General features: G+C 38.9%; 2 protein-coding genes across 2 annotated transcripts in view; one reads left to right on the plus strand and one right to left on the minus strand.

Annotated features, from left to right (window-relative positions):
- Positions 1 to 23,023, minus strand: part of CD96 (CD96 molecule) — a 110,583-nt gene that overhangs the window by 39,206 nt on the left and 48,354 nt on the right. The window contains exons 6-8 of the mRNA XM_003776170.5: positions 15,507 to 15,597; positions 12,426 to 12,614; positions 6,526 to 6,618 (exon numbers count right to left, since the gene is read on the minus strand). Of these exons, the coding sequence (XP_003776218.4) occupies positions 6,526 to 6,618; positions 12,426 to 12,614; positions 15,507 to 15,597 (373 nt within the window). The remainder of the gene's footprint in view (positions 1 to 6,525; positions 6,619 to 12,425; positions 12,615 to 15,506; positions 15,598 to 23,023) is intronic.
- ZBED2 (zinc finger BED-type containing 2) lies at positions 18,258 to 21,068 on the plus strand. Its single transcript, XM_002813304.6, has 2 exons — positions 18,258 to 18,516; positions 18,750 to 21,068. The coding sequence occupies exon 2, from the start codon at positions 19,615 to 19,617 to the stop codon at positions 20,269 to 20,271; it is 657 nt and encodes a 218-aa protein (XP_002813350.3). The 5' UTR covers positions 18,258 to 18,516; positions 18,750 to 19,614; the 3' UTR covers positions 20,272 to 21,068.

A 23,023-nucleotide genomic window follows, 5' to 3' on the forward strand; every position in this document is an offset into this window, starting at 1 on the left:
GATGACAGTAAGCAGGACAGAGCTTGTCACGCATCATGTGGTGAGCTTGTAGATACTCAATAATTATGAAATAAACTGAAAAATAGGTCAACTGATAGCTTTTACCCTGAGGAATCTCACCCCAAAGGGGAGTAACTGAATAGATGAATACCCAAAATAAACTAGTCATCAAGAAGGCTAACCTTGACTTACAGGTGACAAATACAGAAAAAAGAAAAATCCTTTTACCAGTCTGCAGAATGTTGTGTACCCCAGGTGGAAGGTGGTGAAAAAGATACAATAAACAGAATTTCCCAGGATTCAAGGAAAAGCATTGGAGTTTTGTATGGATTCTGTAGATTCATATCTACAGTGAGAATTATATGATAATAGTGTTGATGGCGGGGGTGGGCTACAAATGCAGGAGGGGTTTCTCTAATTTATTTCCAACTGAGAAAATGTTAGCTTCACTCTCAGATGCTGCATGTCTCAGGAAAACACTGGTCTAAAAAAGGGAGAGATTAATATAAGCATAGGTGTCATGTTTGACTTTTTCCTAAGACCTATAACAGCTTCACACTAGAAGGGATTTATTCAGTGTCTAAAGGCATTTATTCAGCACCAACTATGTACTCTTTGAGGCAGTAAGACTCAAGGTCTGACGTCTATCTGGGCTCAATACTGGCTCATCTACTTTCTGCATGACTTTGGGTGAGTTATTTAACTTCTTTGTGCCTCAGTATCTTCATCTGTAAAGTGGGATAGTAATAGTACCTAAGTAATTGTGTTGTTGGGAGGATTCAGTGAGAAAATACATTTACTAGTTTAGAACAGTCCATGCACATTAGAGGCAACCAATAAATATTAATATTATTGCTTAGTATTATTATACAATCATGGCAGTTGGTAAACATTTTTATGTAATTGCTAGGAAAAAAATGGAAAGGTCCTTGTATGATTGTTCTCTGAAAACCTTTTATTTAGTCCTTGTATTTAGGCAGACAATCCTGGTGAGCCTCTGTTGCAGCACTCTCCATTTCTACAAATGCTCATTCTAGTTCAGACCATATCATTTTTTTAACCACCTTCGTGATCATGGAAAATAAACTTAAACCACTTTAAATCTATATCACTTAGTCTTCTTGCTCCCTGCTCTTGCAACTATCACCTACCATATACATAGCTTCTGTTTTCCTGACATTTTCCCACATACTAAAAAAGCCATAGTAGCTATCTGTTGTTCAGATCACAGCCCCAATTCACAGCCCATTAGTTGACATTTAAACACAGTAGTGACATTAACTGGACAATACAGGCCTTCAACTACATCTAAACACATTTGAATCGGCCTCATCAATCTGCGTGGTCAGGATAACGTGGGCACTGACCTTCAGTCCAGCATAAAGGAGACATGTTGGGCCGTGGGCTATGAATTGGGGCTAAATGAGTTGAAGCTCATCTTTACCTTGTTCCACCCCACCTAATCAACCCTTAGCCCTCTCCCAACAAGCAATGTCAGAACTCCTGCTTGTCTTCTCATGTCCTGCACTCATTTTGTTTTACGCCTTTGCTTATGATGCAAATGTGAAGATCCATTTCTCATCTTTCTTCCACCTGAGTCAGTATTTTCTTCCAGACCCTGCATGCAGACTTCCCTGATCCCCCTTCGTTTCCCCCAGCACTCACTGACTTTTCTTACTTTTCAGCAGCAGATACATGTTGATAAAGGCAGAAACTACTGGATAGCAATTGAGGCACCTGAATACAGGTATGGCATGACTAGCAAAGGGGTCAGAAGTTGCTGTCACAAACAAATGACTGGAGCCTTCTCACTGCCTTGCAGACTTTCTCTGGCATTCCCCTGTTAACACTAGAATCCAATACCCCTATCAACTGCCGAATTTCTGATTTACTTTCTTCTAATCTCATCAAATGACATGTCTTCCGGGTTGATCCTCCACCATTTCTGACATACTTACTCATAAATCAGTAGTTTTGTTGCATCCCCTGGTCAGTTGCTTCCTTTACTCTGTGCCCCTCAATGTCTGATCATCCACTTGCCTAGGATCAGTTATGTCTACCTGGGGTGCTGGCTGAGGGTTAGAGGCAGACTGGACCTAGTGTTTTACTCTAAGTATCCAGGAATGGAAAGACCCAGATAGTGAGGACCAGCTAAGTCATTAGAAAGGGCTTAATATTAAAATCAACATTATCGGGTCTAAGGATCATGTGCAGACATAACAATAGGAGGCAGAGCCAAAGGGACTGGTGGGCAGTAAAATAGGAGGCAAGGCAAGTGGGTCACACAGGATTGTAAGCTCTGTAAGCAACAGGAGCCCTGTCTGTCTTGTTCATCACTGTATCCTAGCACCTCAAAAGTCCCTGACACGTTGTAGGCACTCCATACTTATTAGTTTCATGAATAAGTGTCTTGGATGATTGCCACACCCGGTTGGCATCTCTTAGGCTATGTAACTCTTAGCCAAGTCATAGCCAGTGAATTTAAAGGCACAGGGCTCTCTCCTCAAGGCAATGGAAGTTCCTGAACTGTGTCTGTACAGCCCCACCCTGGATTCATCATGTGTCTCTGATTGTTCCACATGGACTTGTCTCATCTCTCCACTTAGCTTGTCAGCCTGTCTTCGTTGAACTGCGCTGAGAATGCAGTTGGGACTCAGCAAACACTAATTGGTTCAGGTTGAATTGAGCTGGGCTTCCCTGGATAGCTCCTGCAGTTTGTTATGAGTTATTAAGTTCTCCTCCCCTTGTTAAAGAATTTTGCTTTCATGACCTTCAACATTTGTTTAAAAAATATCCTTTCATCGAGGAAAAAATAAGAATTGGATGCTTGCAGCCAGACATGCAGCTTCGTAATGATGACTGGATTATAAAGCTCATTACATCTTAGAATTTGGAATGAAACCACAGCCTTTGAAGTTGGTTTCCGTGACATACTTTCAGCTCGCTTCCTTTCTTCAAAGAACATGCAAAGGTGAATCCTACCAGCTTCTGAGTCAGGAAGTCATCGTGTGATTTCACAATTACCCTCCAGTTTGCCAAGACAAAATTTGGATTTTTCAAGAGTAATTCAGTGATTATTCCAAAAAGATAAGTTTATTTAGACATAATCTGTCACTGGTTTAACATGAGTTTTATTGACATACAAAATCAAATAGAAAATTATTCCAAACATAAACTATTGTTGCCATCTTGACAGAAATCCAGATTTGATTTTGTAAAGTAAGAGATACCTACTGTAATTACACCTAAGCCTTGATCTAAAACAAGGCTTCTTGGCCTTGGCGCTATTGACATTTTGAACCAAATAATTCTTTGTTGTGAGGGCTGTTCTGGGCTGTGTTCTACAACGTTTAGCAGCATCCCAGGCCTCTATACACTAGATGCCAGTAGCACCCTCCCACCCTCATTGTGACAACCAAAAATGTCTCCAGGCACTGCCAAAGGTCCTCTGGAGTGGCAAAATTACGCTGGTTGACAACCACTTATCTAACACAATCCTCAGGTCCAATGTGGTGGAACCTTATTTTACGGAGGTCTTTTGATTCTGCACAGACTTCCCAACTACATCGTCTTAGTGTGATGGTAGATCAGGTAGCATTCTCCCCCCACTTTTAAACAAATATGGTACTTGACTGTGCTTTCTTTCCTTCATTAATACTAAAACTATATTAAATTGTAGGCTTCTTAAGTGTAACAACTGCTTTCTTTTGCTTTGAATTTTGTCACAGAAGTAAGAATTGTGTTTGTAAGCGCTGATATAAGGACTTAGTGTATGTAGACTAACCTCATCAAGATTCAACTAGAAGAAATTCATGTCTGCTTTTAACTAGCAGAATATAAATGCCATAAGGACATTTTTTTTCAGTTTTGTTCATTGCTGTATTCACAGCACCTACAAAGGTACCTGATATATAGTAAGTGCTCAATAAATATTTGATGAATGAGTAATATCACTTTCTTTCTAAAATAAAGTGGAATGAGGTCCTTCCCCCATTTCATAAAGGATAGCATTTGGAGTCCTTAAACTGGGGCTTAAGGCTTTGTTTAGTTTGCATTTTCCAATTTTCATCCCTGCTTTTTTGGTACACAACACCACCTCTTTGATCCAAGCTTATCTACTGATGCTTTCTCAAATGCCCATAAACATCTTTGTCACTGCACAACTGCTCACTTTGTTTTCTCTGTTTAGAACAGAGAAAGCTCTCCACTGAGTCAAATATATACAATACACACTTCAAAGGTCAAGTTATTTCATCTCTCCCAGGTAACATTTTCTGAGCCCATGAACTCATAAAGAACTTTCAAAGCCTAATACTTACTGGTTTGTATCTCTCCCTGGGCATTTTAATTCTAAGGTACATCACCTTTCATCTTACTATTTTGAATTATTATTTTTATGTGTGTATACCTTCTTTTCCAAGTAGACTGCAACCTTTCTGAAGGCAGAAATATATTTTTATCTTTTTTCTTTAGCATTAAATAGTCTATTAAATAACATCTACATAGTGAAGGAACCTTATTCTTATTAATTCTTTCATTCATTCAGTTAGTTATTCAACTAATAGTTTTTGACTGCCTACTCTGTGCTAGGAGGAAAAACAAATACGGTTCCTGTTCTCATAATATGTTTAGACCAACTGGAGAAAAAATGGTATCTAATGTGATGAGAACTAAATGTAGTCATAAGACTGTGGTGTGAATGCAAAACACTGTCACTTACTAGGTATGTGATCACTTAAGCTCTCAGTGTCTTAAAGTCCCCATCTGGCAAGTGGGAACAATAATGCTTGCTCTGTCTACCACTCATAATAAAGAAGATCAAACCACATTGCCTTTTATTTACAGACACTTCTAAATGACAGGATATGGTGGCTTTAATTTGTTCATAGATTCTTTGAGACCTGGAGCCTAATTCTCATCCCCTTGAGTATAAGATGGACCTAGTGACTTACTTCTAGTAGATAAAATAAAGCAGAAGTAATGACATGCAATTTTGGAGACTAGGCCATAAAAAGGCAATATGGCTTTTGACTTAGTCACTCTGTTTCTTGAATTACTTGGTCCAGAGGAAGCCAACTGCCATATTGTATGCAGAGCTATAGAGAAGACCACGTGCTGAGGAACTGAGATCATCTATATGCTAGAGCTTAGAATCAGATTCTTTAGTTCCAGTTAGGCCTTCAGATGACTGAAGCCTCAGCCAACAGTGTGACTGCACCTCATGAAAGAACCCAGGTTAGCACCTTCCAGCTAGGCTGCTCCTGAATTTCTGACCCCCAGAAACCATATGTGACAATATATGTTTTGTAAATTGCTAAAATTTGGGGCATTTTTAATGCAGCAATGGATAACTAATACACAGGATACTAGAGAGATTTAAGGTTTTATTATTTTTGAATATGCTAATACTTGTTGAATGAAAAATGCCATAATTAACCGGTGGTGAGTTAAAAGTAGAAGAAAAAGAGGCTCCAAAAAAAGAAGAAAAGAAAAATTAGAAAACATTAAGCACATGAGAAAATCAGATGGATGTCAAACTTTTGATGGGTGGTTTGCAAGCTTTTCTGCCACTTGCTTCATTTTCTGAGAAGTATTAACCTGTGACAGCAACTGCAGGCTACGTGCCAAAGGTTACCAGCCAAAGGAATTGTTCATTCCTACTGACTGCTTTTGTTTTATTCCATTTTCAGTTCTCATTTTGAGCTAAAATTGATAGTTTTAATTAAATGAGAAATGAGAGCCATACTTCTACTTTACATAGAATATAAGCTTTTTTGTATTAGAGAGTCACCATGGTTCTTTGTTAGACACAAAAGCCGCAGACATGGGAATTTATGATTTGTTGCATCAATGACAACTTTTGAGAGTCACTGCCACTCCTTTGCCATAGTACTGCTGACCCAGACTGACCTCCATTATTAATGATGCCTCAGATGGGAGGGCTGAATTCATAGTCCTCACCAGTCAACTTTGTCAACATTAATTTGAACCAGAACAAATTTAAATTTAAAAGGATTTAACCTCCTTTGGCCTATCCCCATTTACAACCAATCTCTCAAACTCCCCACTGAGAACATTGTTTTGGAGAACAACTGTCAATTTATTAACGTATTTAATAATAAATACAGAATTTAAATTCCTCACTGAATATTTATTGACCTTGATTTTCCCAGGGCTTTAAGTAAAGGATTTTGGAAGCTATGTTAACTCTTTGAAGCCATGAGAATGATACTTTAATATGTTTAGGAGTTTCCTTATTAGATGATGAAAATGTTCTGAAATTGGCTGTGGTGATGGTTGTACAAGTCCGTGAACATACTAAAAACCATTAGATCATACATTTTAAATGGGTGAGTTAATGTGACGTGAATTATATCTCAATAAAGCTGTTAAAAAATAAAACCCAATTTCAGCCCCAAAAAAGTCATAGCTAAGAAACAGGCATGAATCATGCAAGTTTGCTGAAATTTTATCGTTATCAATCTGCTTGGTTAAATCAATAGCTCAGTGTGAAAACATTCTTACTTGTAGGAGATACACTGCTGGCTGGAGAAGGTTGGGTGTCAAGGGTAGATTCTGTAACACTCAGTGGAGGGTCTGTTGTGGAAATTTCAGAACCTGAAAGGATTAGAAAGATATTTATAATGAACAAAAGATTGTAATCAAAAGATAAAGTATTGACTTCGTTCCTAAATACACTTTCCTTTATTTATTCATCATGTAACAAATCAATATTGGGGGCCTATTAAGGTCAAGGCAGTGGGATATAATGATGAATGACAAAGACATGGGATTGTCCTTAAAGGGCCTATGGCCTGGAAACTAGGCAGCCAAACATTGTGTTGAGTACCATGACAGTGGAAAGCATAGGTGGACGCAGGAACGCAATGAAGGGGCACCGATAAAGATTGGGAGGTCTGAGAAGGCTCTCTGGAAAAAGTTACACTTTACCAAGACCTGGTAAAACTATTATAGCATTTAATATTTTCAAGTGTTTGAAAAGTAATCATGCAGTTTACAAAATCCATAAACTCACAAAAATTTTTATATCAGCAAGAGTAGAAACAATGATACAACTACCCAATTTGATGTAACATTAGTAAACTTGTGATGTTATTCTGCTTTCTAACATGTCAACTTTTGTCATAATATTTTTGTTTGGCTACAACTTTTTCTTTTGTGTGTGTGTGTGTGTGTGTGTGTGTGTGTGTGTCTGTGTTGGGGGGATCTGGAATAGAGGCTAGAATGTGGTTTTACTTATATTTTACATTTATGTCAATTCCTTAAATCTCCATTACTGTATTTAAAAATAGCCCTATTGGAAGGACAATTTACAAATGCCAGAAGGCTCTATTGACTTTAGGAACATGTGGGTTAAATGTGCTTAGATGATTTCGAAGTTAGAAGATTTTATGATTTTTGTAGATATAATGTTACCAGTTACAGTGTTACACATCTGCTGATATATATCAATTATTTGGATGTTTAATTACTAATTAAACTATTGGTTCTATTCTGTAATGTACTTTAAGGGACAAGTATATTTTACTTACATTATGTCACTTGATAGCACATAGCCCAGTGGGAGGAATTTGTTTTTCTAAGCTAGATGCATGTATGTTCTATTCTCATTGTTAGTAGCACTGCTATTGCCAGTGGCTGTGGGTGGCACTCATAGCTAGCTCTGATCCACTACTATATGAATGCTTTTGTGCAAATAATCTCTGAGGAGGTGGAGGACAGTTATATGGGAAGTATATGAATAGGTTAACAAAATGACCATCCTTTTTCTTCATACATCCAAAATAAGTTTGAACTCTTCAGCATGACACACAAGTTTAATTATGATTTGGGCTGTCATTATACTCCCAATTTCCTGATGTTGCCTATCATTTTTTCCATCTCTCTCAAATAATCCCCTCTATCCAATAAGCAATATTTCAACCCAATTTCTGAAACACAATATTCTCTCTGTGACTTCTGGGACTTCTTGATCTTAATTTATGTGGTTTCCTGACCCCAAACTTCCCTGAATGTACCTTCTCAAGCTGAGGAAGCCTGGGGATCTTTGTGATGTGCTCACCCTTCAGCGTTTACCCTAGCAAATGCCTTATCACTCTGTGACATCGTGTATGCCCCTCAAGGGAAGTCACTATTTTGCTCTTCACCATATTTATGGATTCTGGCAAATGGAAGCAGATGAATGAATGCATGCAAATTTATTCTTAACACTGAAAGAAAGAAGACCAGCATTAAGTGTGTGTCTGACAGCTGGTGGGTCATAAGCATTATCTTCCAAAGTGGTACCTTAATAAGACAGGGCATTGGCTTGGAAAATAAATGCCTAGATGTTTTTCTCTGTATATTGATTAAAATAGAGGTTGGCAAACTATGGCCTACAGTGAAATCATGTTTATAAAAATTTTATTGGAACACAGTTTTTCCCTTTTTTTTTTTTTACATATTATCCGTGGTTGCTTTTGTGCTAAGGTGACAGAGTTGAGTAACTGTGGTAGAGATTAAAAAGTCTACAAAGCCTAAAATATATTTACTATCTAGCCCTTTACAGAAGAAGGTTGCCAGTTCCTGGAACAGAAGATATTGATGCGTTATGCTCAGTTTCCACAATGGGAAACGTTTGTTTTTCATTGATTGAACATTTCAGTTTTAGGATACTTTTCTGCCATATTTTATCACCAAGTGATTTTGTAAGCTGAGGTGTTCAGCCTAATAGTGCATTAAGAAGATATTATTGTAAGATGTGCATTTTGAGATGAACACTTTGCCCTGTGACAGAGGTGACCATATTTATATTTCAACATAAAACATGGGGCCTAAAAATGTCTGTCTAGTTTTAGATTAGACTGTAAAGTGGAAACTCTGCCTTGGTCAAAACAAAACTCAGGAGGTATGAAAAGAGTGGTTAAAACCTAAAGAGGAGAAACAGTTTCCCAAAACCCAAATGCAGAATTTAGCAGAAACACCTCTGCCAGTTTCCAGATCATTGCATTTACCATAATGTCATAAGAGGGTAAGCTGCCGCCTAAAGCCACTTCATCTGTTCCTGGGTGTGTCCATTTGAGTAGGCTTGGCAGGGCTCTCAGAACCATCCTCATGGGCAGCAGCAGCCATGGGTCTGTCCCACAGGGCAACTGGCTTAATTCTGGGGTTTCCTCAGAGCTTGTATAAGCCCTTATCTTTTCCACCTAGAAGTAAGCTAAATCCCAGGGCTTGCTAGGTCCTTTCTTCTCAAAATGTTGTCCGTAGACAAGCAAAACATGTTTCTTTGAGGGTCTTGTTACAAATGCAGAATATCAGGTCCCACCTAGACTTACTTAATCAGAATTTTTGTATTTTAGCAAGATCCCTGGGTGATTTATATGCATATTAAAGTTCTCAACTGATACTCTCAGGAAGGATCAGTCAAGGGTATGAGGCCAGCTGCACTGAGGGAAGTCATGAAACAGGAAGTATTTGTCTGGCATCTTCCACACCAATATGCAGTGGTCCTCCTGTTCCACTATTAACATATCTTTTTATTACTCCTCTTTCCACATGCGAAGATACACATTCATACTTACACACACATACACCCACACAACTGTCAATGCTTAACTCTCTTTCTATCCCAAAGGTCTTGATCTCAACAGCTACAGTCAGAAATCCATTTAATAAACAAATCTCTGTCAAGGGTGATGACAACCAAAATATTATACACAAGGGGGTACTGCACTCAACTTTTGCATTAAAACAAGACAAAATATCTCCTATCCACTCCTCAAAACAAAACCCACAAAACCCAGCTCTTTAAATCTGCCCAAAATAGACTCAGCAGTGCCATGATTTTAGACATTTTGACATGCTAGCAGGGCGGGATTTTTTTTTTTTTTTTTGAGACAAAGCCTTGCTCTGTTGCCCAGGCTGGAGTGTAGTGGCATGATCATGGCTCACTGGAGCTTCAGCCTCCTAGGCTCATGCAATCCTCCCACCTCAGCCTCCCGAGTAACAGAGACTAATGATGTGCGCCACCATGCCTGGCTGATTTTTTGAATTTTTTGGTAGAGACAAAGTGTCACTATATTGTCCAGGCTGATCTTGAACTTCTGCACTTAAGCAATCCTTCTGCTTCAGCTTCCCAAAGTTCTGGGATTACAGGCATGAGCCACTGTGCCTGGTCCATGATATTTCTGAAAGGCTTTTTTTCTTAGTGGTAGTTACTGTGGATCATGGGAATTCTGCAGGTCATAGTGCACAAATAGCTGCCTGAAGAGTCACTGATCACCCTAACCCTAATCCCATGCCCTGCTTGAGTTTTCTAGAATAGAGATCACTGAGCACTTGGGAGACTGGGCGTAGGTGGAGAAGGAATCACCTCAAAGGGCTGTTACCTCACACTCTCCAACATTAATACCGTTTTCTGGAAACAAAAGGGATGAAAGAGAGCAAAACTTCTCCCCTTCTCTCACTAAAACTCTTTCCTGCTGTGTAATATTCTTAGCACTTCTCTAATCTAGCACTCAGGGATGGCAGATTTTTCTTCTGTGTCTTCATCTCAGTATCTTGTCAACAATAAATAGCTTGATAAGGCAATGACTCTTGCACCACACATCAGAAGTTTACTCCAGAGTTCATAAAGCATCCGGCAGTACCATCACAGACAGACAGCATGTGTGGAAGTAAGTGTTTAAGAGCTTGCAACGATAGGGAGACATAATACAGTGATGACATTGCTTTATAGAGCCTTGACTGCATCTTCTAAGTCAGTCACATAGATATATGCCAGAATGGGATGAGAATGTAAGCTACAATTTTGAGACATTGAACTCCTAAAGATTAATTGTCTTTAATATTTGATCATAAAGGATAAAGACTCATTTGGCAATTTAAAATTAACCACCTGTTCAGAGCCCCAAATTATGCTAGATCAAGGTCTGCCCTATACAATTGGAATTACAGTATGTTTTCAGTATCAGAATCAGTGTTCTTCCTATTACCTAAAAAGGTATTCATTATTTTCTGATACTGAAATCAAGCACTGTTTTAACATCAGAAAATATTAGTTTTACAGACATGGTTCTGCCTATAATGGGAATAGGGTTCTTTTTAGGAATTTGAGCTTTTGGGGTCCTTTAGCTCACATCCTTAGATTCTGCCAAAGCTACTGACAAATCTATGTGAGAATCAGCCACCTCCACATTGTTCCAAGACTGCAACCCTATTATGTCTAGCTTTCCAGGAAGGAGCTGACTTATTCCTGAGGGAATTAGATGAAGTTGAGTAAGGCTATTTTAGTGTAAATACATCATAATTTCTGAATGATTAACTCAAAGTACACAGGATGATATGTTCATACATATACATATACACAGACACACAGGCAGGGCTACGGGAGCGATGCCAATGCCCTGGCATCAGAATCACAACTGCTTCTGAGTAGTGGGGATAGATTTGTGCTGGGCATACACTCTTCTTCATAACCAACCACTGCACCTGTGAAGGAGCTGGACAGAACCCAAGATGCGGATTGTGCCCTTGTAACAAAGAAAAACTGTTTCCTTCTTAAATTATTCTGTGTTTTTATGAGTATGTGATAGATTATGATATCTCTGAAAATAGGATGTAGTTTAAGAGGTCAATGCTCCTATAGAGTTGTAATAATGATTTGCAAATCTATTTACGTTTTATAAGATTACTGTTAAATATGAATATCTGACAGTTGCCATTACTTCTATTTTTCTTCAGGCATATCTGTTGTCACTGTATTTATTGAGGTATTAGTTCATCTTTTATGTAGTAAAATCACCATTATTTCATCTGTTTCAGGGTAGTAAATACTCTGGTTAGTCAAATGATATAATAACTAGAGTAATCCTATGTATCAATTTTCAATCATAAAAATCTTCTATTAGCTAAATACAGTTCTTGAACCTAGGGATACTACAATTATTAAGATACAATCCCTATTTTTATGGTATTTTTATTTTACTCATCTTATCCATTCCTAAATATTAAAAGTATATATGTTGTACATAATAGAGTGTTTCTAATGATGCAGAAAGAATTTTAGGGTCTTTTAAATCTTTCTTGATAATCAGTATTAGTATGAATTTTCATTATGTGATGGATTAACAAAAATGCTAGCTAATTAAGAGTTATGATGAATTAAATTTGAACAAAAAATTTGCTGTATGCAGCAGAAATTCTTTGTGAAAACATGAATCGACTATTTTCTTTTTAGTTGAAGAATTCTTTTCACTGGAGTCCTACTTGTCAAAAATGTTTGATAACTTGAAACAGTTTTGAGTTACATAAAAAGTTTTCTGAGATTAAAACGTTATGGAAGTGATAATGTTCCCATTAAAGATGTTCTGAATTTATGGCAGTCTTGGCAAACTCTTGTTGATCTTATTAAATAGACAACTCACCTAAGAGAAAAGTGATCTTTTCTGATGAGATGTTCCACACTTTATTTCCTGGGACTGGAGACAGAGCCATACACCAAATGGTCAAGTTGTCTGATTGGGCTGGTTTATTACTATGTACCCTTGTTAAAACAGACTTCAGTTCCAAAAATCCATCTTTGCCTTTTGTCTCTTCATTAGTAATATATATTCCTGCCAGACAGATAAGAACATGGTTCAACACTAACATTTTATGTATGAGCCATACAATAATGCCAAGGCATGGCATGATCAATTTATGGTAATGTAGAGTCTAAAGTGGTCAAATGGCAGCTTCTCTGCAGTGAGAGTCAATTTCAGCAGATCTGGAATTAACTTGAGCTGTTTGCTCAAGCTCCTACATATCATTGATCCATGGTCAGGGTATAAAATATATTGACTAATAGTGTTGCTTGGTTTGTGACCATGTGTCCAAAATGTTTTGGGGCAGATTATCCCAGCTCATCAGCATTGTGTGTTGACAACTGTGAGACTGATAATTTATACCTAGCCTAGGTTGGACCTTGGGAGAGCTCTGCTGTGGGGTCTGGTTATGTCGCAGGAATATACCTAAGTGACCAGTAAAATATAAAGCAATCTCAGTTGGGACTCCGTTTTGGACTACCCACTTCTGAGATCTTCTGTGTATGTATCAGTAGTCTCTGATCTGAGAGAGAAAGTGTGTCTGGCTGTGGCCCTTAGAGAGGGAGGACGAAGGAGCTCATATCTGACTTCTCTGGACTCCTGGCTATAAGTGTAGGACAGCATATGCTGCATATTGTAATCTTTTTGCTATGTTGTCTCCTCTTCTTGAAGTAAGCTATAGATTTGTAAGCATTGCATTTTGGGTCCTGTGAGTCTTCTTTAGAAATTAAACTCTGTTTTAAACTGTTAGGTTAGTACAACCTCCAAATAGCATACTTGGCAGCAGAAAATTAATGTAAAACCAACTATCACTATATGTCAGAATTTTCTGGATTCTTACAGTTTTTTCACATTACAGGTTCTTTTTTTTTTTCTTTTTTTTATGTATTGGTGCTTTTATTTTTGTAGAATAGATCTTGCTGGATCAAAGACTGTTTGCGATTTGCTTTCCAAAAAAATTATAGCTGTTGTATAAGAGTGTCCTTTCCTCCATATTTTAGACAACAATATATTTTATCAGTCTTTCTAATAGATGCCAGGCTGATGAGGGGAAATGCATCTCATGTTTGCCTTATTTACTTCAACCTGAATTTTCAATAAGGTTGAGCATCCTTCCATATGATTAATACCCATTTGCATCAACTCTAAAGTGGAAAACTGCATACACTTTATTCATTTTTCTATCAGATTGCTTGATGTTTACTTACAAATTTCTATGGCTCTTTGTAAGTTACACATTACAGGTTCTTAACACCAATTCTGATGTAATTACTTACCAAAGTAATAGCTAAATGCAGTTGTGTGCCAGTGCAATTCTAACCACAAAATCTAGCCTCTAGTTTAGTGAAATCTGGGTGCTTTGCCTATGCAGGCCTTATTTAACAGGAGAATATATTTATAATAACTTTTTTTTTTTGAGACAGGGTTTCACTCTTGTTGCCCAGGCTGGAGTGCAATGGCGCGATCTTGGTTCACTGCAACCTTTGCTTCCCAGGTTCAAGAGATTCTCCTGCCTCAGCCTCCCAAGTAGCTGGTATTACACATGCCCACCATCACACCCAGCTATTTTTTTGTATTTTTAGTACAGACGGGGTTTTACCATGTTAGTCAGGCTGGTCTCGAACTTCTAACCTCAGGTGATCCACCCGCTTTGGCCTCCCAAAGTGCTGAGATTACAAGTGTGTGCCACTGTGCCTGGCCTATAATAACTTTTAACCTATATTTTTAGAATTGCATTCTGTCACTGTTGTGGGTGAATTTTTTTAAAAATAACTAATAAAACCAATAATAATCTCAAAATGCATCAAGTGATCAATACACTCATTAACGTAAGCTTTCAATTTTATCATTTAAAAATAATTCAGAAAGGGCTGGGCGCGGTGGCTCAAGCCTGTAATCCCAGCACTTTGGGAGGCTGAGGCGGGCGGATCACGAGGTCAGGAGATCGAGACCATCCTGTGTAACATGGTGAAACCCCATCTCATCTAAAAATACAAAAAATTAGCTGGGTGTAGTGATGGGTGCCTGTAGTCCCAGCTACTGGGGAGGCTGAGGCAGGAGAATGACGTGAACCCGGGAGGCGGAGCTTGCAGTGAGCTGAGATCGCGCCTCTGCACTCCAGCTTGGGCAACAGAGCCAGACTCCGTCTCAAAATAAAATAAAATAAAATAAAATAAAAATAATTCAGAAAGAGTTGTGTGACTCAGTTATTATTGAAGACAGATTGAACTTTGAGGAAAAATGACTCAGGAGAAAGGAGAATAGCTGTTGTTCAGGCAGGGACAGCTGAGATTATTCTGGTAGAGGCTGTCATGGTTACTATCTATAAAAATGTGGCTTTGTGAATTTTCACCTGAGCTTGTCTTGATGTGTGTTCTTCCTCCAGGAACTTTTAATCCTCCTGGGGAACACGTGCCTTGTCAAGGAGCCAACTCTTTTACATAGGCTTTCTCTAGTGTTCCAACAACACCTGCCTCAGATTCTCACATAAAAAGGTAGAAATTATTTATTGGCTGATTTAAAGCAGTGGTGCTAAGTTAATTGAACATATTCTATTGAAATAAGAAAGACACGGAAAAACAGGTAGCTATGTTATAAAGGCAGAAAACGTGTTAATAAATATATGTAGACTTAAACTTTTTGTCCTCATCTAAGATATTCCTTTTACTAATAGTTGAATAAAATGTTTGGATGTTGTTTGTCTAAATCAATTGTATTTCTTTTATCCTGGAAAATGTTACACTTCACCCCCTTGGAAGAGCCAGATGAAGCATCAGAAAATGACATTTGGTAGGCAGAATGATGTTTTTCTTGGAAAGAGAATCATTCTTAAATGCCAAGATCAACTTGGGCAATGACAATTTCTAATGTTCTTTGTTTTCTTTTTGTACCGAACTTATTTCCATTGATTAATTTCCTTACCTTCTTTTTCATCATGAAGAAAACTTCCATCTATAAACCATGTGATATTTGCTTTGGGAAATACATTCTTTAGTAAGCAGGTAAATCTTCTCTGGGGTAAAGACAGAAAAAGGATTATTTGCAAATTCCTAAGAAACTGGTACTCCTTACAACTTACTAACATTCATATAACATAAGTTGGTAAAAAAGAGTTTCTCCACTTCTAACTGAATAAACAGACGGCAGTGTCTACTTTTAATATAGGTTGTGTTAGAATGTGCACTATAAATGGGCTATCTATCTCCTATAGAGATGTTATAAACTTCCGACTATACTCCTAGGTCAACTTAAGGATCTAGGACTATACTAATGTCCCAAGTCTGGATTCTGGGTTCTGTAAAAGAGAAACCTTAACTCTATGTAAGCAGAATAAGATAATACTAAATGGAAACCAAAGAATAGAAGGAAAAAGCTATAGCAAACAGAGGCCAGAGAAGAATAGTCTGTTAAATTAAAAGCTCAAGGGGATCTACATGTTGTTTCTGTGCCCCAAATAACGTACGACACTATTTGTAACTTCCACAGAAACCAATTTATATAAATATCCCACTTTTTACTTGTGAAGCATTTTCCTAATTTTTAAAAACAATTATTGGCTTAATCTTAAGGATAGGTAGGGCATGTCTTATTTTTGCCATTTGACAGATGGAAAAATGAAGGCACACAGTGGTTTGAGGAAGTGGAAAATAGTGAATGGCACAATTAGAAATGATGTCTCCTTAATCTCAGTCCAACATATTTTTTAATAAAAAGTGTATTGAAATAAAAAAATGAAAGAAGTAACTATATTATGAAAGCAGAGAACTTAGATGCAGGGCTAGTTATGTTTTATTTTCAATGCCATGTTTGTTCTTTGGGGGATGATACTTTCTTTAACAGTCTGGTGAAAATATCCAGTGAGAATTATTGGATTCCCATTGTTTTATCTGAGACTCTTCAAAATTATAATTCCATTTATAATTACTTGTTTTCTCATCAAGAGATGTATATATTTTACATATGACCAGCCCTAGTTCTAAGTTCCCAGATATTTTCCACAACTAATGAATATACTAGTTAACATGTAAAGAACAATTAAATGTATGTGATGATTTGTGTGCCAATCCTCAGACTAGTTACTCCCAAGAAGTCTGGGCCTATAGAGCTGAGAAACCAAATTCGAGAATGCTAAATAACATTTTCCTGGTGAAATCCTACAGAAGTTTACCATTTCTCAGTACGTTGCCACAGAAATCCCAATGAAACAAGAGAATTTCAGAGGGGGTTGTCTAGCATATCCAAGATGCTAGGTGGCAAACACCATAGCTCCCAGTATTCCCATCCGTTCAACACTTGCCTTTCCAGATAATGGGGATACCAATATGGGCCAGGGATGCTATTCTCTCCACTAAAAAATTAAAAGCAAAACCAGATCCTCTAAAATACATTTTTATTAAGTAAAGGAGAGTGTTCAGTTTAATTCAATAGATGCCAAAGATTGATTTTTATCTCCAGTTGGTCCAGGAAGAGATAAAAAGGTAAAGGAGATGTGCTAAATGACGAGTTAATGGGTGCAGCACACCAACATGGCACATGTATACATATGTAACAAACCTGCACATTGTGCACATGTACCCTAAAACTTAAAGTATAATAATAATAATAAAAAAGAAAAAGATACAAAGGTTTGCATTAATCCAGTGACATTAACCATTTTTATGATTCATTTCCTTTATCTTTAGTTAACCCACCAAAGATGACAATATAGTAATATCAGGAGTAAGTGGGGGTGTTATTATTTTACGAAGGCAACTGGCTCACTGAAGAACTCTTTTGTTAACTTCTAAAAATTTTGAAAAGATTTGACTTTCATGAATTCTCTAGGTGCAGATTTTCTGAAATGATTCAAATTTCAAATATTCTATACTCTCTCTAGACTTTGTGTTCCAAGATTTGGTTTAGAAATGTGGTTCATGTTCTAAAACTCCTCCCAGTCTCATTCCTATTTTGAATCATTTTCCCCATCTTTTTTTTCTATTTTAATTTAACTGTCAACCTCTACATATTTTCTGCTATGCCATTTCTTTTTCTTTTCTTTCTTTTTTTATTTTTATTTATTTATTTTTTTGAGACAGAGTCTCCCTCTGTCACCCAGGCTGGAGTGCAGTGGCATGATCTCAGCTTACTGCAACCTCCACCTCCTGGGTTCAAGCGATTCTCTTGCTTCAGCCTCCCGAGTAGCTGGGATTACAGGCGTGCACAACCACACCTGGTTAATTTTTGCATTTTTAGTAGAGACAGGGTTTCACAGTGTTGGCCAAGCTGGCCACGAACTCCTGACCTCAAGTGATTCACCTGCCTCGGCCTCCCAAAGTGCTGGGACTACAGGCATGATCCATGGCGCCTGGCCTGCTATGCCATTTCTATCTTTCCTTTTATAACACAAAGCTTTTTTTTCTTCTATTGACACCTTCTTTGGAGTCTTCCTATCTCCTCTTGGTAGGTTTTCCTTCTCATTCTAAATATGTATACACACACACATATATATATATTATGCATATTACATATAATGTATGTATATATAATATATATGTGTGTATACATTTAATATTTCAGCCTTTCCCACTCTTCTCCCTTCAAATCGCTTGCTTTACTTGAGAGGCTAGGTAATCTAGTCATCAAAAAAGAGAACTAAGACTTGTAGGTGCTTGACTTACTGTTTTGCTGCATGACATATGCCAGGAACATCCTTTTCTTGGTGGTGGAGTGGGTGGAGAAAAGGTTTGCATCTGTGTCTAAGTGTTGCAGAAAAACCCGACAGGCACAGACACACCTACCTGGAAACAATGTTTCCCTAGAAGTGGGAGGAAACCAGAACAGGAGGTGCCCTCCTTCTGGGGGTAGGAGTCAGCTAATAGCCATCCAAGGTGTGCAAGAGTGCTTTCACTCTGCGCAGGAAAGATCAGAGAGAAGTCCAGAGCCTTGCCTGCTTGTAAGTACCCACTTGTGGCTGGGGGGAATTTCCTAACTGTTCAGGATTGCAAAGCTTGATTAAATAATGCTCTCGTTAATTTAAGAAATGACCCAAGAAAGGAGAGAGAAGTCGGGCTGTTTTTAAATGTAATATGATTTTCCATTTACTTATTTATCTTTAAAATGAGGTAAAGAGCAAAACATCTGGAGTAAGGTGCCTCAGAAAGGTCTTATTGGCTGTTGGCTTTGCAGGTGATCCTGGTGGAGAAGGTGGAGTATGGTGAGCTGCTTGCTAAGGACAGCCAGGCAACATCATGTTTGTGACGATGTGCTCCACCTTCTCCTCTGTGCATCCCAGCTCCTCCTGCTGAAACAGCTGAGCTTGCTTTTTGGATTTCTTAGACTCCTGGCCTCCAAGAGATGCCTCTAAGGACAAACTGACCTTGCATTGGGAACTTTATTATCCAGATCCTCATAGGCTTTGTCTACTCTGGATTGCTTGTTGCAACAGTTCTTAGGAAGCAAGATTGTCTCCTGCACCAGCATCTGCCTGTGTTTGCTTTTACCTACTCTGAGCAAGACCCATTGAGGCCCCAGTTCTGTTGGTCCTGAAAAGCCTGAACCCTGAGGCTGTTTCTCCTGCCTCCAAAGTGCATTTATAGGAAATAAGAAGCACAGAAACAGTGGAAACAACCAGGAGGAGAAACAAGAAAACCTAAAATTTTCAATATTCAAAAATACCTGTCGTGGTAGTTGATGCAGAGAACACTGAGTTCATCAAAGAGCTTTGTCATTGTTGGACGAGAGAACACCTCTGCTACAGGAAGTGATATGTTTTGTCTTTCTGGCCTAGTCAAGGGAGGATAAGTAAGTATCTGGGGCATGAAAGGAATGCACTCTTGGGCCGTTTGGCTTGTATCTGACTCACCCCTGACTCTCCAGTGAAGCAGAAAGGAAGAAACCTCACACCACCCAGGTGTGGCCAGACTTTGGCCATTATTGTGAATCCCCAAGAGTTACCACAAGCCCTTCCCAAATACATATTTAATCTTGTGGTTCAAATAAGCTTTTGGCTCAAATCTAGGCACACCATAAAGAACGCTGTAGAAGAGGTGACATGATGAGGCGGGAAGAGGAGGAAGAGGAGGGAACCATGATGAAGGCAAAAGGGGACTTAGAGATGAAGGAAGAGGAAGAGATTAGTGAGACAGGAGAACTGGTTGGCCCTTTTGTGAGTGCTGTGCCCACTCCAACGCCCCACAACAAGGGCACCCGGTTCTCTGAGGCATGGGAGTATTTCCACCTAGCCCCTGCTCGTGCTGGGCACCATCCCAACCAGTATGCCACCTGCCGCCTGTGTGGTAGGCAGGTGAGCCGTGGCCCTGGGGTCAATGTGGGCACCACTGCACTGTGGAAGCATCTGAAAAGCATGCACAGAGAAGAGCTGGAGAAGAGTGGCCATGGTCAGGCTGGGCAGCGCCAGGATCCAAAGCCCCACGGGCCCCAGCTCCCCATGGGCATTGAGGGTGACTGGGGTAGGCTCTTGGAGCAGGTGGGCACCATGGCTTTGTGGGCCAGCCAAAGGGAAAAGGAGGTGCTTAGGAGGGAAAGGGCAGTGGAATGGCGGGAGAGGGCTGTGGAAAAAAGGGAGCGAGCCCTGGAGGAGGTGGAAAGGGCCATCCTGGAGATGAAGTGGAAGGTGAGGGCTGAGAAGGAGGCATGCCAGCGGGAGAAAGAGCTGCCTGCAGCAGTACATCCCTTCCATTTTGTTTAAATTGGGCTTGGAGAATCTATTTTGAAAACATTGACTCTAGACTTGTAGAAAAGAGCCATTTTAGTTTCAACTCAAATGTAAAGCAAAGTAGTTTAGTGACATTTTGCTTTTATGTGAAATAGTGAACAGTATGAGTTAATCTGAGCAGGTCTGAATTGACCAAATGCTTATCTACGAGGTTCCTAGAGCTCTGCTGACCCTTGGCTGAAACTCTAAAATGTACCTATTAAAGATAAATGCTTTTACCGAAGCATCTGTGAGTTGTTTCAGGGCAGAATGTACCAGCCAGTCAGCATTGTTTAACAAAATAATCAGATTTTTGCCTAGCACTCGGTTTTGGTGGAGCTGACAATTTTGAGGGCTGAGGCTGGTTAGGTAGCTGGAATGTGCCTATGTGACCAGCTCACTTGCAGACACCCTGCCGGAAGCAGAGCTTAATCTTCCTAGGACTGAGGTCTTAGCACATGAGCTGGTAGAGCTTCCAGACCACCAGTATGAATAAAAGCTTGTTCTGTGTAACCCAGCAAGCAGAAGGACAAAGAATTGTGAGCCTCAGATCTTTGGACCCTTCCAATGCATATCTTTCTCCTGTTATTGCTGTGATGTATTTTCTTGCTTATATTAAAGTTGTTTCATCAGTATAATCTGAGTCCTGTGGGTCTTTTTAACAATCTAATGCTTAAACTAATTAATGTGTAATTAGCACAGAGAAATGAAAAACCTCTCAACTCACTTAGTTTAAACATTCAGTATAGATTATATAAAATTTATTCATAAATACTTAAAATATAATCTAATTTCATATTAAGGTTTGTCAAAGGAAAAGGAGTTAGTGAGGAAGAGCTGAAAGAAATTCAGAATGAAAAAGAAGACAGAGATATAAAGGAAGTAAGGAGAAATAAAGAACAGAGGAAGGAAAGTTAGAAAGAAATGGGATAGAGAAGAAATGCAAAGATGGGGAAAAGAGAAAATGCTCTAGGGAAAATTTATCATGAAAATGCTCTAGGGAAAATTTATCATGAAAATGGAAGAGAACATGACTGTTTGAATGAGGGAAGGACAGAGTACATTTTCTTAGATGCAGAAGTTAATTTTAATGAGTTAACTTGGTTTTGTTTTGTGCCTACAGACCAGTTATTTATTTGAACAGTAGGTTTTAGATTTTACTCGTACCTGTGAAATGCTAACTGCATGCCAATCCACTGTTCTCTGATTTTTTAAAACTGTTTATCTTTAAATGTTCACAGATGCTTTGAAAAAAGAGATCCTAACAGTCTATAGGGAGACAATAATTTCCTGGGCTGCTGAGAGTATGCCTAAAATATTAATTTAGAAATAGAATAAAATCAAACTGGAAACTACTCTGGCCTCTGCACTGGAGCTGACATTTGTTATGGAAGATAGATTCCTCTATAACCACACCCTCACCCCCAACCAAACACCTACATTAAAAAACAAAACAAAACAAAACGTGGGTTGGGAATGGGGATGGAGTGGGGAAAGAGCTAGGGAAGACAGGAATAGATAAAGACAGTATCCCATTATCTCAGAGACAGCCCAAGTACTTTCTGGGCACCAACCTCTCTGGAAGTAGAGGATGTCCTTGTGTAACAATGGTGTCTTGCCTCCTTTGGTACTGACCTATGTATTTCAGTCATATTCTTCCTAGACTTACTAGGCAGCCCTCACTTCCAGACCTGTCTTCCCTAACAGCTGTTTGTAGAACAGACAAAAGTCCGAGCACCAGGCTTGTGAAATAACCAGGCCACACTGAAGTCCCGTTATGTTCTTTTTTTATCTAGAGATCTGCCTGATATTAAAGATTTCATTTGCCATGTGGTCTCCCCACGGAGGTATGTTGCCCTTTTAGAACTTTCTCTACTGTGGCTCAAGCTCAGGTGCCCACCAGTGCAAGTGACAACGGCTGGACATTTGGACTCAGAACCTTATTGTGTTGCAAAAGATGCTAGGAAAAAAAAAGAGGCTGTAATACCTAATTATTTAAAAAACCAAAACCAAAACACATATTTTTGGAGTGGGGCTTAGGAAGCTTGAGGAAACCACAGGGTTCAAGCTTTGCAAAACCCAAACCAAATAAACACAAATAATCAAATTCTGCACAAAGATGCTGGAGCTCTGCTGATGCCAACCAGTGTGGTATTTAGGTTCTGGTGTCTTTTTTTTTTTTTTTTTTTAAGACGGAGTCTCACTCTTTTGCCAGGCTGGAGTGCAGTGGCGTGAACTTGGCTCACTGCAACCTCCACCTCCTGGGTTCAAGCTATTCTTCTGCCTAACCCTCCTGAGTAGCTGGGACTACAGGTGCATGCCACCACACCCAGCTAATTTTTGTATTTTTAGCGGAGACAAGGTTTCACCACGTTGGCCAGGATGGTCTGGATCTCTCAACCTCATGATCTGCCCACCTTGGCCTCCCAAAGTGTTGGGAGTACAGGCGTGAGCCACTGAGCCTGGCCTCTGGTATCTGTTTCACATGGTTATTAATATTGTAGCCTCTCTTCCTTTGTAGGCATCTTAACCCCAAACTGCTTTTGTTTCCTATGTTTCATGACAGATAATTTTCTTTAGATTTTTTTTCCTAATTTATTTCAAACATAACAAAGGTAGCGAGTGATATGAACAAGACCCATGGAGATGATGGGGCTAAAGTATAAAGCACAAGCATAAGAGTGAGAGACATATGAGGCTTGTGGAAAGTGTGAACTGTTGAGTACACACTAGTGCTTTTATGCAT

This window comes from Pongo abelii, chromosome 2 (assembly GCF_028885655.2).
Source record: "Pongo abelii isolate AG06213 chromosome 2, NHGRI_mPonAbe1-v2.0_pri, whole genome shotgun sequence".
NCBI classification, from domain to species: Eukaryota; Metazoa; Chordata; class Mammalia; order Primates; family Hominidae; genus Pongo; species Pongo abelii.